General features: G+C 47.0%; 1 protein-coding gene across 2 annotated transcripts in view; it reads right to left on the bottom strand.

The window, feature by feature from the left end:
- NMT2 (N-myristoyltransferase 2) overlaps nt 1-17,732 on the bottom strand; it is a 46,802-nt gene that overhangs the window by 22,379 nt on the left and 6,691 nt on the right. Inside the window, exons 2-3 of one of the 2 annotated variants that reach the window (XM_066584952.1) lie at nt 7,068-7,203; nt 2,149-2,187 (exon numbers count right to left, since the gene is read on the bottom strand). In XM_066584952.1, the coding sequence (XP_066441049.1) occupies nt 2,149-2,187; nt 7,068-7,203 (175 nt within the window). Of the gene's footprint in view, nt 1-2,148; nt 2,188-6,317; nt 6,528-7,067; nt 7,204-17,732 lie in introns of those variants that run through there. The other variant, XM_066584953.1, reaches the window with a different exon arrangement.

Below are 17,732 nucleotides of genomic sequence, written 5' to 3' on the forward strand. Positions count from 1 at the left end.
TATTTTCTGCCGCCAACTTCTGAGCTTAATAACTTTTATTTTTCCGTCGATGTGGTTGTGCGAGGACTCATTGTCTTGTAGTTTGCTTTGGTACTATTTTGGAATACATACGACTTTTTGATTGCTTTTTATTGCATTAAGACAACAGGGTGACGGGGGGGGAAAAAAAAAAAAAAAAAAGCACATTTCTGGCAGTTTTTGTTTTTTTTGGACGAGTTCAACAGCGGGTTAAATAATGCGTTGCTTTGATAGATCGGACTTTTACAGATGAAACGATCCCAATTTTTTATTTTGGTTCCTCTAGGGGACCACAGCTTTGACCGCTCGTGCGGTATGATGTAATGCCATAGTATTACATCATACTGCAATCAGGCAGGCAGTCTATCAAGCCACTCCATACGGATGGCTTGATAGGCATTCTGCCATGACAGCCCTGGGACCCTTCCGAAGTCCCCTGGCTGCCATGACACCTGCGCAGCTCCCTGTGATCTCATCGCAGGGGGAGGGGGGCGTACGGGACCCCCGGACATCAGTTGGGGGATTTAAATGGTGCTGTCAGTATTGACACTGGCATTTAAAGGGTTGACAGCCCCTATGAACCGCACAGCTCGTTGGAGCTGTTGCTCGCGGGTGTCGGCTGTAATAAACAGCCCGCGATCTATGGAGGGAGATAGCCGTGCAATCCCCCTCCATACACGTCCTGCAACAGGGCGGTCACTAAGGGGTTAAAGAAAAAAGAAAGATTAGGCTAAATGGTAGATTGGTTCACGTGGGTATCCTTCAACATATTCATTCCTAGTAGCAGAGCTTACTCTGTCGCACCTTCAAGGAAAAGTCCAGAAAAATACGGATAGTTTGCCCTCCAACCCTCAGCACATCTTTCAGGTGATTAAGCTCCAGGGCCTTGTCTCTGTAATTAGGTAGTTTGGCTATGAAGGTACGTGGGGGGCCTCCAGGTGCCGGAGCTCTGGATGGAATACGGTGGGCTCTTTCCACACAAAACAAAGGCGAAAGTCAGTCTGGGCTATACGCCTGCTTGAGGAGCGATTCCAAGAAATCACAAGGGTTTTCGCCCTCTGCTCCCTCCAGCAATCCTATGGATCTGAGGTTACACCGACGCAGCCGATTCTCCGTGTCTTCTGCTGCGCTGCGAAGCTGGACCTAAGGGTCTGCACCCGGTCCGACAGCGGTGTAGTGGTGCCTTCCAGGTTAGAGACTCGGGTCTCAATCTCGGTGATTGTTTCTACTTAATCCCATTCTTGGTATACGCTCCACACCGCTGCACAAGAAATACGCATAACAAATCCTGGAGTGCGATGAGCAGGTCTTGTTGGAAGTCGCTCTATATTACCATTCTAATGTGGATTCGCAGAAACTGATCCATGGAAAACTTGTGACTTCATTTTATGCTACCTTCCAGGGTCAGGTCTCTAATTTGCATAGAGGGAAGCTCTTATCACGAACGGACCTCTTCTCTAATAAAGTGGCCACTCCGTGTATATTATCATTGATACAGTAAGAGGAAATAGACTAAAAGGAGTTTTCCAGGCAAATACTACTGAGGACCCATCATCGGGATAGGTTATCAATAGTTGATTGGTCGGGGTCCCAAGTGGCGGACCTTGGCCGATCAGCTGTGCCGGCGCATGCTATCAGCGCTGCAATAACAGAGGTCAGAGCGGAAGCCTCTGCGCCGACCTCTATGTAGTGGCCGGCGCTTGTAAGTGCAGGCACAGTTCTCATTGAAATCCATGGGAGCCGTGCCTGCAGCGACAAGCGCCGGCCACTACATGGGGGGTTGGCGCGGAGACTTCCACTCCAAATACACAGAAACCTCCATGTCGACCTCCCATGTAGTGGCTGGCGCTTCTAACTGCAGGCACGGCTCCCACTGATTTCAATGAGAGCCGTGCCTACACTTACAAGCGCCGGCCACTACACGAAAGTCAGCGCAGAGGTTTCCACGCCGATCTCTGTGTTATTGTGGTGCTGACAGCATACATCCGCACAGCTGATCAGTTGGGGTCCCAAGCGGCGGACCCCAGCCGATCAACTATTGATGACCTAGCCTGTTGATAGGTCATTAATAGTATTTATGCCTGGAAAACCCCTTAATTTTAGTAAAGCAGCATAAAAAATACCACTTACCATGATATCCTCCTCCTCTTTGATCCTGTCTTGTCCCATCTTGCAAAAACATTAGGAGAAAAAAAAACACATTTGAGTTATTCTCTATTGTCTCAGGAGATATCCTCTCTCTCACAAACCTCGGAGTTTCTGGCTGGGAGGCAGCCTGCTGCAGCAGGAACCTACTCACTGTTGGGTCTGTAATGAAGACCTGGCACATTAACCTGTGTCCACAGCAGCACCCTAACCATGATGGAGCTAATCAGGTGGAACAGAACAGTTTTTCCTGACGCATGTTCTACTAGACTGAACCTTGCAAAAAGTTGTGGAAATATTTTCGGTTTGCAGTTTTTTCTAATTTATTTAAAGCTTTAGTATCCCTATTATGAAGCTCTCAGTACAAGCACTACTATGTTCAAAGTGCATCCAGGGAGCAAGCCGAGCAGGAAGTCAGTGAGGCGACTCATCAGCCAATAGCTGCAGATCAGGAAGTGATGTCAGAAAAGGGGACATCATGACGGCAGCTACTGCTGCCGTACAGCCCAGTAACATGCAGCTGGAGGTAATGCCTGTGGTTGTAAGGGCCTAGTGTATACAGAACAGCTTGGAAAACGGCACTTAAAAGCCTACTGTGAAAGAATGAATGGTCCTGCTACACTATGTGACCCTAGTAAGCCCATATTCATAATTATGACACTTTATACAGAGTTGCACCTTAAGAGGGCGCTATCTGTTCAGACGACATATGCTCATCTAATATCCATAGACTGTTAGTCATGCAGTTTCTCTAGCAACTAGGACTTGTGGATATCTTGGCTGCACTCACACAGCTCTCAGCGCTGCAGTCAGTGTGTACACAACCTCTGCCTCTCCGGATAGTAAGATTTACCTAACCTGCTATATGCACTTGTATTTATGTTGTAGGAATTAAAGGTTTCCGGTTTGCTGTGGATAAAACACATAATTCTTATTAAACAGTTTTTTTTTTATTAACGTGTTTCCCTGAAAATAAGACACTGTCTTATATTAATTTTTGCCTCAAAAGAGGCAGTGTGTTTTATTTTTGGAGGGTTGCCTTACACTGACCCAACCACCGACATCTGTGTCCCTCACGCTAGTCTCCACTCTGCTGCAGGCTGCAGTCCTCAGCGCTGACAGGATTCCCCGCCTCTGTTAAGTGCTGTGATTGGTTCATCGAGCACTGGCTCTGATTGGCTGTCCTTCAATCCAAATCACAGCGTTTACCAGAGGCGGGGTATTCAAAGCCCTGTTACCGCCTTTGGTTAGCACTGTGATTGGATCGAGCACCAGCCAATCAAAGCCGGCGCTCGATCCAATCACAGTTCTCTCCTACCGGAGGCGGGGTTTTCAAAGCCCCGTCACCAGAAAAAGCTGAGATGGCAGACAAGGGGGACACTGCAGTTTGCCGCAGCGCCGCCGGAGACCATCGGGATGCCGCAGACCAGGTGAGTATTGATTTTTTTTTAATGCAGGTTAGCTAGGTCTTATTTTCAGGAAAGGCCTTATATTTCAAGCCTCCCCTGAAAATCGGAGTAGGTCTTATTATTGGGGTAGGACCTATTTTCGGGGGACACACGTTATTTCTATTAATGTGTTCGTGACGCCAGTGCTTTACAGCACGAAATGTAATGGGTGATGAAGATGACGGATTAATCACACCAAGCCAGGGTTTAGTAAAATAAACATAATTATTCTTTTTCGTTTTTTTCCTTTTGTGATTGAGATGATAGCAGAAATTATATCCCGGTACCGTACAGGCAATCCGCAGTAATTAAACACTTTTAATATTTGAATCCACATTAATTTGCCTCCGTGCAGACGCTGGTGGACCATTAGGTCTTTGCAGAAATTTGGGGGGGGGGGGGGGGGGGGGGGCGGACTCGACATAAACAGCCTCCCTGGAAATTCTCATAATGGATGTTGTGTGTCAATGGGATTTTGGTGGTACTTCTCCCTCTTCAGCAATCGCTTGTTCTCTTTCTCCCCAGGGATCAGCACTGCCACTCACCACAGGGTCTGGTGACTCTCCTGACAGGAATCCGCAGGACTCCGAACTCCCTCGACTTCCCAACAGCAGCTTTCACTGCCACTAACCCTCTCCCTACTAGCTGATGACTGCCTCCCTCTGACAACTCCTACAGGCATGCTCCACTATACTGCTATCTTTCACTAAAACAGACTAACGGACTACCACTATTCTATTGACCCTCTCTCCTATACCGACACTCACTTCTTCTCTGCTGCACACACTGACTGATCTATCTCACTATTTCTTATCTGACTCTCTCTTCTCCTGCCCGCTCCCACACTGCGGTTACTGCACTCTCTAGTACATTAACGATCTTCTCTGTCTAGCAGTCGACTCACTGACTGCACCACCTGACTAGGGTAACTCACTAGACTAACTGCCGGGACCAACTGTCACCTCACAGCGTACACGCTTTTTAAAAATTTTCTCTCCTCCTGTGCGCTGCTCTGGTGTTACCAGGCAGCGGGCGTCCAATCACAGGCTTCAACGCTCCCATCACCTCACAGCTTGACAGCCTATCAGGTTGCTCAGCTCATCTGTGCTGCTGTCCTATCAGGGCTGAATCTGCCAGCAACCAATGCGAATTAATCGGTCACCAGGCACATTATTAATAGCTTAGTTGCAGGGCAGGTTAACCCTTGCTTGCCTATCAGAAATTAAATGCCAACAAATAATGGCAGAGGTGCTTTTGTAGGACCCATTTATGGGCCACTACACCTGTGAAGGCAGCTCCTCCCTCAGGTAAGACAACATCGTCAGGTCCCAGTTAATAGCGAACCTGAATGCCTAGAAACAGATGGTGTTTGCAGAAGGGCCACACTTTAGCCTTGATTTACAAAAAAATAGAATAAATATATAATAAAAGTACATTGCAAGATTGTTAGATGAGCATAAGGCTGCCTGCACACGGCCGGGTCGGATTCCGAATGCGGGATGGATCCCACAGCGGAATCTGACCCTGTGCCCGGCCGGTGACCCCTGCGTACCTGTCCGAATCTGTATTGCAGATGGCGCACATGCGCCGGGCAGATTATGCTGTGTTGTTGCTAGGCGATGACACGGATCCCACGATCTTTCCAAAATGATGCTTGCGGAGGGGTTGTAGGGCGGACGGCTTCCATTGACTTCAATGGAAGGAAGCAGCATAGAATCGCAAGTAGAAAAATCGTAATTGATTTCCGCTCATGTAGAGGAAATCGCGTTTTGCCATAGCATGCTATGGGCTGCATTTGCTGCAGAAACCGAAGGCGGGCGCTCCCTCCGGATTCCGCAACGCGAGTCCGCCCATGTGCAGGCAGCCTAAAGTTGTCTGAAAAGTTAGTGCCCTTTTAAATGACGGAGCATATGTACAGCTGACAGACATACTTTACATGTTACAGACCGGTAATAGTGTGCCTTCATTGACCAAGACACCCTGGGGAACCATCATCAAGCCTTTTGGGGAAAAAAAAAAGCTAAATATTTTTGTGCAAAAATGTGTGATATTTTTTTTAGCTTTTTGCACCATCCTCGCCACTTTTGTAAAGGAGGGGCAGGGCTTGTTGGGTCTGGGTGTGGTTAAACATTTTATCCCAGAGGCTAGCATAAATTATACCAGAAATGTATGCTAGGTCAGGCAGTGCCTAATACATGAATGCGAGTCTTAGTAAGTTTCTTCTCCCGTCTTCTATAATTCCCAGGAGATCATGTTGTCCAATAACGAAGCGGATAGGACAGGACGGGCACGGCAGACCGTGGCGTGGTCACAAGTGACGTGTATAAGGCAGATTATAGTGGAAACCACCAGCAGCCATTACTGCCGGTCAGACATGCACACATACCTGCAGCGCTGAAAAGAAATACACCTTCAGTTTCAAACATTAATAGCCAATACTAACAGATGCCATGATACAAAAGCCTAAAGGCAAGTGCGGGTCAGTGTTCTCCACACAAATAAATTGTTTACTGAACTTGTCCCCGGTGACCCCGTGTAAAGCAGCTGCTGCTGGAAACCAATGGAAATAAATAATTCACAGCAAAAAGGTACACAACGCATTTCTGGATTTTTAAAAGAACGGCGCAGATAGGAAAAAAAACAAAAAAAAAAACAACGTGTATTTAAATTTCCTTTACAGCATATATGCCCATTTTACGCCATTACCTCCACAGTCAGTCCCGGGCGTAGATGCAAAATAAGTCTAAACATTCTACTTTTTCACATTACACATTCTAGTCACAAGAGTTTGATAATGGTGGCGGAGAGATGTGCTCTGTGACCCTTCTCTGCTCTGACACACGGACATCAGATAGTTGTCGCGTGAAATGATCATCTGGCCGTCAGATGGGGGAGGGGAGCTTCGCTGTGACTACTGGGAAGGGACTGCCTGGGAAGGAAAAGAAAAAAGGGGTCACTAGTGGAAAAGGGAGTCAGTCTTCTGTAACTACTAGGATAGGGGGGGGGGGGATGCTGCTAAGATGACTGAGGAAGTTGAGAAGCTTCCTCAGAGAAGTGGCAATTGGAGCTGGGTGGCTTGTCATATACATATGCAGAACAGCCGCCGACATCAGAACGCTGTCCTGCATACTGTTAGAAACATGGCCGCTCTCGTCCGCCATGGGAGCTCTGCAAGGAGGTCTTAAAGTCGGATGAGTGCCGACACTGGATTGGAAATAGTTAAGCTAAAATATGCTTTTTGGGTGGTGGAGGAAAATGGAGTACTGAAAGATATTTAATGCGGAGAAGAGAACTTATAAACCACATGCAAATTGCTCCTCTAGCTGCATTCAAACCTGAGTTTCTCTTCTAGAAAGAGTGTTAGTTTATGTAAAAATTTCACAACACGACCCTCAAAACATTATAATCGCCCCATGTCACGATTTACTACTTGGAATGAACAACAGAGCTGCTTACCTTCGATGGCTGCTGTGTCCTAATTTCTTGAGAATCTGATGCAGAGTCTGACTTAGTGCCCCCAGAATTTGGCTTTTCCTTTTTTCGCTTTTGTTTCTTCTTCTTCTTTTTAGCTCCAAGGTCCCCGGATGGACTTCTGTTTGAGAAATATTACAATGGAAATGTAATTATATGACGTCTTCATAATGCAAAGCGTATAGTAAAAGTTACGATTTAGGTAGTTTGAGAACTCCAGCAGCACATTTGACTTTTAGTGATCGAACACAAAGAACCTTCCTAGACGGCAGCAGAAAACTACTTCAGAAGCTGAAAGTTGCTACGCACAGTGGCTAATTAGCTTCTGAGTTTTGCCATGACGTAATCAGAAAACCAGGCCCCACTAGAACTACAAAAAAATTGTAATTGTGCGTCTCCTTAGGTCTCCCCCTCTGTGGCAGCGGGACAGCTTTGGTCAGCCTTTTAACTCCATCTTGTAGTATTATAAACAGAACTTTTTAGATAAATTGTATTATTTACCTTATAACCTATATTATACTCCAGAGTTGCATTCACCATGCTGGTTGTTCTTAAAGGGGTTGTCCCGCGGCAGCAAGTGGGGTTAAACACTTCTGTATGGCCATATTAATGCACTTTGTAATATACATCGTGCATTAAAGGGGTTGTCCCGCGGCAGCAAGTGGGTCTATACACTTCTGTATGGCCATAATAATGCACTTTGTAATGTACATTGTGCATTAATTATGAGCCATACAGAAGTTATCAAAAGTTTTTCACTTACCTGCTCCGTTGCTGGCGTCCTCGTTTCCATGGTTGCCGTCTAATTTTCGCCGTCTAATGGCCAAATTAGACGCGCTTGCGCAGTCCGGGTCTTCTGCTTTCTCAATGGGGCTCCATGTAGCTCCGCCCCGTCACGTGCCGATTCCAGCCAATCAGGAGGCTGGAATCGGCAATGGACCGCACAGAAGCCCTGCGGTCCACCGAGGGAGAAGATGCCGGCGGCCATCTTCACCGGGTAAGTAAGAAGTCACCGTAGCGCGGGGATTCAGGTAAGCGCTGTCCGGTGTTCTTTTTTAACCCCTGCATCGGGGCTGTCTCACGCCGAGGGGGTTTGAAAAAAAAAACAAAAACCCCGTTTCGGCGCGGGACAACCCCTTTAAATATGAGCCATACAGAAGTTATTCACTTACCTGCTCCGTTGCTAGCGTCCCCGTCTCCATGCTGCCGTCTAATTCTGATGTTTTCTGGCATTTTTAGACGCGCTTGCGCAGAAGGGTCTTCTGTTCGGTCCGGCACGAGCGACGTTCTGGCTCTGCCCCCTTCTACGCATCATCGCGTAGCTCCGCCCCGTCACGTGTGCCGATTCCAGCCAATCAGGAGGCTGGAATCGGCAATGGAACGCACAGAGCCCATGGTGCACCATGGGAGAAGACCTGCGGTGCACCATGGGAGAAAACAGCAGTGCATCCCTGGGAAAGGACCGGCGGCCATCTTAGGCAGAAGATTTTTTAAACTTCTTATTTCGTCGGATCGGTGAGTAGCAAGCGGCTTAAAAACCGCTTTAAGTTGCTATTGTATGCCAGGGGGGTGACAGGGGGAATGGGGTAAGGTAAAATTTTGATGTTTGCCGCGAGACAACCCCTTTAACAATGGTCATCAACAACATTGTCAACACACACACACTTAAAAAACCCAGCTTACATGCGGTCAGCGCCGCAAACACACAGAGGTCAGAGCTGAAGCAGCAGAAGTCTCTGCTCCGTCCTCAATGTAGTGACCGACGCAGCTTGCGTTGATTGGTCAGGGTCCCAAGCGACAGACCCCAGCCGATCAACTATAGTGACCTATCAATAGTATTTTCCACAGAAAACCCCTTTAACTTTCCTACAGCAGTTTGCTAAATAGTATAAATAGAACACCTCCCAGAATGCAAGTCACCAGAGCAAGCTGGGAGATTTCAGCTCTGTAGCCTGCAGAATTGTGAATGCAGTTCTAGCTTATGTGGCGTGAAGTAGGTTCTCCAACGTATCAGTACAGATATTATATATATATATATATATATATATATATATATATATATAGATATATATATATATCTATATATATATATATATATATATATATAATATCTGTACTGATACGTTGATATATTATAACACACACACACACACACACCGTATTTTTCGCTCTATAGGACGATAGAGTAGAGGTCCCAATCTCCTTATTAGCAATGCGTGTGTGTAATACCTGTGGGACCTCTACTCTATCGGGCATCTGCCCACTATTTAATTATAGGGTCATTATACATCATCACGGGCCAGATGTCTTGGTTACATAAAGGTGATTCTATACTCCACCTACTCCTAATACTGATTGGCTGCAGCCACATGTAGCTCCACCCCAGGGTGGACTCTTTATATATATAAGCAGGGATAGAAGCAGAGACCCACAGACACCTGAGGTCCACCATTAAGGCCACAGGCTTTACTTTATTTTCATCTACCTCATGTTCTATCTATTAGGCCACTGAGAGCTAAGGGCATTGAATTAGGCTACTTGAGGATTACAAAAATACCATTGCGGCAAAGAGGCGCTCTATCTAGATAAACTAGATCAGACAAGGGTAGAATAGATCCTTTTTTTCAAAGAAATCAAGTAGTCAGGCAGAGAGGGTTCATTTACCTCCTGACCCAGGGAATAAGAGAGAGAATCCCTACTGGGAAGGTCAGAAGACCCCAAGCACTAGGAAGACTAGCGGAGCGGGTCTAATGAGATAGAGTACATGGAGAACTAGGGAATATTTATAGCGTATTCCCAATGACAACCTCCTGGCTTGAGTCCCTTCATCCCCATGCTTAATAAGTCGAAAATTTCTTTTGCAAGCTCACTTAGCCTAATACACACACACACATATATATATATATATATATATATAAAAATTTGGGGAGTAGACTGGATATACATCTATATCAATTTGGGGAGTAGACTGGATATACATCTATATCAATTTGGGGGGTAGACTGGATATACATCTATATCAATTTGGGGAGTAGACTGGATATATATCTATATCAATTTGGGGGGTAGACTGGATATACATATATATCAATTTGGGGGGTAGACTGGGCCTTCATCTTATGGTGTTTCTACCCTCTTACCTGCCCATACCAACTAGTATCATCAACGGATTGCCTTTAGAGTACATTCAGACCAGACACATATCCGGCTGCGTCCGTGTTGAACGAATGAGGGTTAACACATAATAGTTACTAGAGATGAGCAAACCTACTCGGCCACGCCCCTTTTTCGCCCAAGCGCCACGATTTTCGAGTACTTCCATACTCGGGCGAAAAGATTCGGGGGGCGCCGTGGGTGAATGGGGGGTTGCAGCAGGGAGTGGAGGGGAGAGGGAGAGAGGGCTCCCCCCTGTTCCCCGCTGCTACCCCCCGCTCCGCCACGCCTCCCCCCGCCCCCCGAATCTTTTCACCCGAGTACAGAAGTACTCGAAAATCGCAGTGCTCGATCGACTAATTACTTGAAACGAGTACGTTTGCTCATCTCTAATAGTTACCCCTTCTATAAGGGCTAGAGGGGTTCCCGGTGAACTACTGGAGTAATAGGGAAACGCGTAGAACCAAAACCCTAGGGATTCAACAAGGCAACCAAGTAACATACTATTACCAGAGCGAGTAGTTTAACTAAGGATCAGATCCGAACTATAGCCCATCAAGTTGCCATCATCTAGTAAATGTATCTGTCGCTGCAGAGAACTGTTGTACTGCAGTGAGACCGACTAAGACGGAACTACTTGATCTTTACGAGTGGGGGGTCTCGCACCCCTAGGAGACGTATATGTTGTTGTGTCTGTCTAGGTCGCTGTTCCCCTCCTTCTCAGCTCCTCCTGCTCTAACACATGATGCCTGCAGTTTGGACGGGGTGATCAAGGTTATTCATTCCCTTTAAGAACATACAATTTAAATGCTCGGCCCATTGCCCCGTTCTAATGGACATGAGCTGCCCTTGTATTACATGGATGGTCATTCATCGGAATAGCCACCATGTAATACTACAACTCCCCTCTAGTGGCTGCTGCAGGACAAATGCCTCGACTGGCCGTGAACCCGCCCCCCAAAAAACAATCTGGATCCGGGCGATTAACCAGTCACCACAACAGCTACATTCTGAAAGTGGTTAGCTCTAATGAGACAATCCTTTAACCACGGGGCACAAAGGTCTAGAAACTTATCATTTTAAGGCTGCCTTTACACTTGCGAGAAAATCGCGTGTTTTTTTTTTTTTTGCGATAAGAGTGAAAACGCAGAATTATGAAACCAATGATTTTCAATGGTTTCCTTCACATTTGCGATGTTTTCACTCATGCGATGTCCTTTCTGCGTTTTGCTTTTATCTCCCATGTTTCCCTACGAAGCGTCCTTCTTATCGCACAAACTTGCGATTTTCGTGCGATGCGAATTTAACATCAGGAAGTCCTATTGACTTTTGCGGTAAAGAAATCACGTGAAAAAAGTCCCTACTCATCCCAGGGAAAAGTATTGAATATGAATAAAACTACCAGCAAACTCGTGTCAGACCGAAGAGCTAAAGCGAAGTCAGTGAAGAACAGACTGGACTCCTACAAATGTTCTCCGTCTCCACTTGAGGAGGAGGAGAGACAAACGGGATATTTAGGTGTAGCATCCAACGTCACCCTGGAAACTGTGCAGCGAAGACCAGATCGTGCAGCAATGACAGAAAGAATACGCTGAGGGACGGAATGAGCCAACGAAGGCCGCCTCATTAGCATGTCTTCATCTTACTGTAGAACTCAGGAAGTGTTCGCAGCACGCAGGGGGGCTTCCTTCATAGCTGCGGAAACCAGCAGGGTGATGGGACCCCCGAACAGAAGGAAAGAAGACCATGCAACTGGCATTGTAGAACGGACATCACTTCGCAGTACAGAATAGCGTAGCTGTATTATACTGCAAATATTATATATATTATACTAGAATATGGTTCACAATGCAAGTCAATGCATACATTTGTTTCCGTCAATCACACTGCTACCCTGTTCCCTCCCAAAATAAGCCCTACCCTGACTTTTTGGGATTCTCGGGGGAGGCTTGAAATATAAGCCCTACCCCAAAAACAAGCCCTTAGTTGCATTACATTAAAAAAAAAAAAGGAATACATTACCTAGCAGGCTCAGTCCAGGTCCCTCCCGCTGTTCTCCGGAGCTCCAGCAAGTCTCCTGCAGTCCTCGGCCGCCCACAGAAGATCAATCCTGCTTACGGGATTCATAAATCTCACCTCCAGGAAGCAATCGCTATGACTGGTTCATCGAGCGCTGCATTGCTTGGCTGAGCAGTGCTTGAGAACCAATGTGATGGCTGTGATTGGTTCCTCGAGCACTGCATTGATTGGTTCTTCAACTGCTGCTCAGCCAATCACAGCCATCACATTGTAGAGGTGGGATTTATGAATTGGACAATCAATGCCGCGGCTCAGCACGTCTGAGATCTGGAGAGGAGCGGGAGGGACCTGGACCGAGTCTGCTAGGTAAGTATAGTAAACCATACCCAGAAAATAAGACCTACTGCCTCTTTTGGGGCAAAAATTAATATACGACAGGGACTTATTTTCAGGGAAATACAGTATTTTCTGCACAAACGAAGGAACCCCTGACGTCCTGCAGAGAAAATCGTACGATATTTGTGCATTGCGAGACACACAAATCTCGCACGAATATGAACCCCATTGTTTTGAATGGGGTCATTCATATGCATGAGCGATTTTATTCCCATCTTTGGGCGTTCGCTTGGAACACCTCGACCACCGTTTTCAATGAGGCCGAAAACACACACCACACGGCGTGCGAGGCTTCCCACTGAAAACAATGTGACACAACTGTCGATCCTTTCAGCCGCGCCGGAGGGTCACAACCGTACTGTAGTGGTGGTACATCTGCGGATACATCACACATTTCCTCGTATCTATGGCGTACACACTGCTGTAAGAATGGCATCACTTTATTCCGTGAGTCGGTACAATTACTACGATACCAAATGTATAGAGGGGGGGTTTTTGCTGCATTACTTTAAAAAAATAAAATATCTGTGGGGAAAAAAAAATTAAATTATTTTCTGCCGCCATCTTCCAACCGCCATAACTTTTTTATCTTTCCATCGACATAGTTGTGTGAGCTCTCCTTTTTTTGCAGGACGTCCCGTAGTTTCTATTGCTACCATTTTGGGGTACATATGGCTTTTTATCACATTTTTACTTGGAGATGGGGTGCCCAAAAAAAAATAAAATAAAAAAGCGCAATTCTGACATTGTGTAATTTTTTTTCTTTTCTGATGACGTACACTGTGCGCGATAAATTACGTGTTGCTTTGATAGAATGGACTTTTATAGATGCAGCGATACCAAATAGGTTTTTTTTAAAAATGAAAATAAGAAAGGGGTGGTGGTTAAACTTTCATTTTTAAAGTAATCTTTAAAAACGTCCCCAACTCCGAGCGAGGCATTTAAATGCCGCTGTCAGATTAAAGGGTTAACAGCGGCGATCAGTGACAGTGCTGATCACAGCTGTTGCGGGCGAATGTCGGCAGTTAGAAACAGCTGGCACCCGCACTGTATGGAGCGGGATCGCCTCCCGATCACCCTCCACGCAAACTTCGAACCTCCATGACATGACTGTAGGGCTAAAAGAGTTTTCTGCCCTCTTTCTCAGAGGATAGGTCATCAGGTGTTGATAGACAGGGGTCTGCCACTTGGGACCCCTATCAGCTGGATTTAGTCATAAGCGGACAAGGAAGGAAGTACATGTGCCGGCTTCACTCCCATTGAAATGAATGACAGCGCTGCTCAGGACCACGGCCGGGATGTCCAGTCCTGAGCAGGAAGTGCAAGCGCAGTGTGGCACTCCCATTGAAATGAATGACAGCGCTGCTCAGGACCACGGCTGGGATGTCCAGTCCTGAGCAGGAAGTGCAAGCGCAGTGTGGCACTCCCATTGACTTCCTGTGCTGATGGCTAATGACAGTGGGCCGGATGATTAGCTGATGGACGGGGGTCTTTTTCACCAGTGAAACCCCCCCTTAATCACATATGCAATTAAAATGTCTCTCTAATGCTTCATGATACTTTATAAAACATGGCGGGTCACGGAGAAGAAGGCGGCACCGCACTCTTATGGAGCTGTCTAGAAGAAAAACCTCTCCTTGTTTCCCATAGCAACTAATCACAACGCAGCTTACATTCCTTCTACTGCTGAGGTAAAACGAAAGCCGCGCTGTGATTGGTTGCTATGTCCTTTTAGACAGCTTTTATAAGTGTGGTGCCTGGATATGTTTCCACAAGTACTTTGTGGTATTACGGCAATGATCATGGCGGGAGAGCGGTCTCCACAGTAGGCCATGTATGTATCATGAGGACGGCGTTGTCTGCGCCATTGGCCAGCTGGCTAACAGACCACTTGATGGTTTACTAAGGAGTCTATATAATCCGCATCCCAACATTCACCGCTCAGAGGAGTTAGCAAACAATGTCTGTCTAAACGAGAGCGTGAGAAAGTCTGAAAAACACTCCAAAATGTTACGTGAAGTGTCGTTACAGAAGGCCGCCCGTCTCATCTCACTGGATGAATAGCAAATTATAGACAGTCCAGATATAAGCGAGGATTCCTAGAACTTGGGAAAAAATTATAGTCACATGATCTCATAAGGGATTTTGAGTACAAAAATCCCCTTTCATGTAATGTGAACGGGAAATGACTCCCCTCCAGGCAAAAACACTGATGTGCCAAAAGTCATGGGACAGAAATGAATGCACGTAGGACTCCCGCTAGCCTGGCAAGGTGCAGCAGCTTGATACGGCATCGATTCCACAAGTGGACGGAAGACGTCTGGATGGCACGGTGTGTTCTCTTTCTGGAATATCCCATCATGACGTCCATAAAGGGCTGCAAACGGTTACCAAGCAGTGAGATGTACTGGGCACCGATCCACCTAAACTGGGCAATGTTGTGTTGAGGAGGATCCATCCTATGCCAAGAGAATACAAGCCACCACTATGGACCCACCACCAGACATCTGGGGTCGGCGGCACACACGCACCCTACCATCAGTCTGAAACAATGACTGATCGCACTCATCGGACCGTAACATGTTGCTAGTCCTCTAGGGTCCAGTTAGTACCCTCAGGAGCCCAGGTGAGGCGCTGTGTTCGCTGTCAACAGAGGCGCTCCGGTGGGTCTTCTGCTCCAATATCCCATGGAAGTTAGTGAACGCTGCAGTGACCAGTAGGATATAAGTGCGGGGCTTCATGCACGGACTGCAGATGTGATTCCTGCCACAGTTGTCTGTCTGTTTGCATGGCCAATTCTTGCCAGATGCTGCCGACTGCGATCAGTAAATGGCCCGTGGGTGGCCACTGCGTTGTCCACTGCGGGTGGTAATGGCTTCTTTGATGTGTTCCCGAAGCACACGACACTGCGGATCGAGGAATGTTAAAAACGCTTTTCCAGGCAGCGCCTGATGTCAGTGCCGAGATACACCGGGGTTACAGTGGAGCCACTGCTCCATCCACTGTGTAGTGGCTGACACTTGTAATTGCAGGTGCTGCTCTCACTGAAATCAATGGGAGTTGCGCTTGTAATTGCAGGCTGGGGTCCCATTGATTTCAATGAGACCTGCGCTTGCAATTACGAGCATCGGCAACTACACAGGGGTCAGAGCAGTGACTTGTACTCTGACACTGATGTATCCCAGCACCGACAGCGGGCCCTACCTGGTAGACCCCTTTAAGTGTCCACACAACTTCGGAAATGGGATGTCCCATCCATCTGGCATCCATGGTCGTGCCTCATTCAAGCTCTGATAATTCACATCACCTTGCCATGAGTACGCAGGCCGATGTTCAACCTCACTCACAGGAGGACACCCCATAACTTACACAGGTGTGCGTGTTCCCAAGCTGTCAGGTAATGCCACTTCATAATCAATTTACAGACCGCTATCCCATGACTTTTGACACAGGGTTTTAATTTTAATTAAAGGGATTACGGGATACGGAATAACTTGTTGATCAATGATTTGGGGTGTGGGGTGAGATATCCAACCGAGAATTAAGTCTGCAGCACCCCCCACAATGAAGACTGCAGCAATCACATACGCACGCTGCCACTCCATTGATTTCAAAGGGACTTACTGCTGGGGATAGCTTGAGGATCGCTGGAAGTCTCACCGCTGAGACCCCCATCAGGGGGTTCTCGTATGCCCCATCCTTCTCACTGCAGGCTTACTGCCCCCCTGCAGTGAGGAAGAAACAGAATAAAGCGCTGGTTTCCAAAATGCGCCGACGCTGCATTCCCTTGCAATGGGACTGCCAGAGATAGCTGAGCCACAAGCACGCGGGTATTTCCATCAGCCCCAGTGAACTGAACAGAGCGCCGCCTACGCATGCTCGGCCAGAGCAGTGATCACGCATGCGCACCACCTTTTTATTCTCATGGAGGACCCAGAGCTCTATACAGCGGGATCACAATCTCCCCCTTTCTACTGGTTCTACTTCTCTCTATACAGCTTGCTTTCCCTGCTGCCTGACCGCAGTGTTGACCCGTTTGTGTCTCAATGGCTCGACCACAAAAAGCCATTTATTTGGAAGACGCGTTTCTCCTTGCCTTCGGTCCCTTCCTCTTGCAATAAGATTTCCTAATAGAAACGTATTAGGTGGCAAACCCACACTTCCAGGACATGCTGGGAGTTGTAGTTCTGCAAAAGCTGGAGAGCTGCAGCTTATTCTCCAAGACTAGGCCAGAAGAGGACTTTGGTTGCGCCACACGTCGTCCTGACTGCATTGGGAGTGAAAGCGGTCAAAGTGCGACTCGCAATAAAACCGAAGAGACTACATTTCTTGTGACTGAAGATCGCGGCAGCTTGTGAGTCACAATGACAGGCCTCACAGTGGTGTCCCGGGACTACGACCCCATTTACACACAACAATTATCGTTTGACTAACGAGTTAACGACTTTTTTGCATAGAAATGCTGGGCATTTAAATGTACAGATCATCTGAAATCCTCCCCATTTCCCTCATTAGTGAAGTGAACTTAGATGGGTGGGTGTTTATACGAGGAATCTCTGGCCAGCAGGGTTTTAATTAGTGTGAAGATAAGCCATTGTCTTCTGCCACACGAGTAAACAAGTAGTCATTGTGTGTATAAAAGCCAAACAATCAGCCCTGCCCTCAAGTTGTTCAGTCTTCAAAGACGGAACGAATTCCATTTAAGCGAAGCGAAAAGCAAACGAACTAACGACTATTTTTCTGCAGGCTGAAACTCAGTGATAAATGAAGAAATGGTGCACGATGGCTTCACATTTACACGTAACGATTATTGTGCATATGTGTTTGTTTGAAGTGATAATCATTGCGTGTAAATGGGCCTTAAGATATGGATGTACTGTCCACAGGATAATTCATCAAAGTCACATCGGTGGGGGTCTGCTACCAATCAGCTGACTGAGGCCTCACGTCTACGGGCAGGGCGGCTTCCATGTGCGGGAGGCCGAGGACAGTGCTTACCTGTCTTCACTGCGGATGTTGGCGGAAGCGCCGGTTGCTATGCAGCCGCACATGCGCAGTAGAGATTTTATTTTTTTAAATCTC

The sequence above is a fragment of the Eleutherodactylus coqui genome, chromosome 12, assembly GCF_035609145.1.
Source record: "Eleutherodactylus coqui strain aEleCoq1 chromosome 12, aEleCoq1.hap1, whole genome shotgun sequence".
Taxonomy (NCBI): domain Eukaryota; kingdom Metazoa; phylum Chordata; class Amphibia; order Anura; family Eleutherodactylidae; genus Eleutherodactylus; species Eleutherodactylus coqui.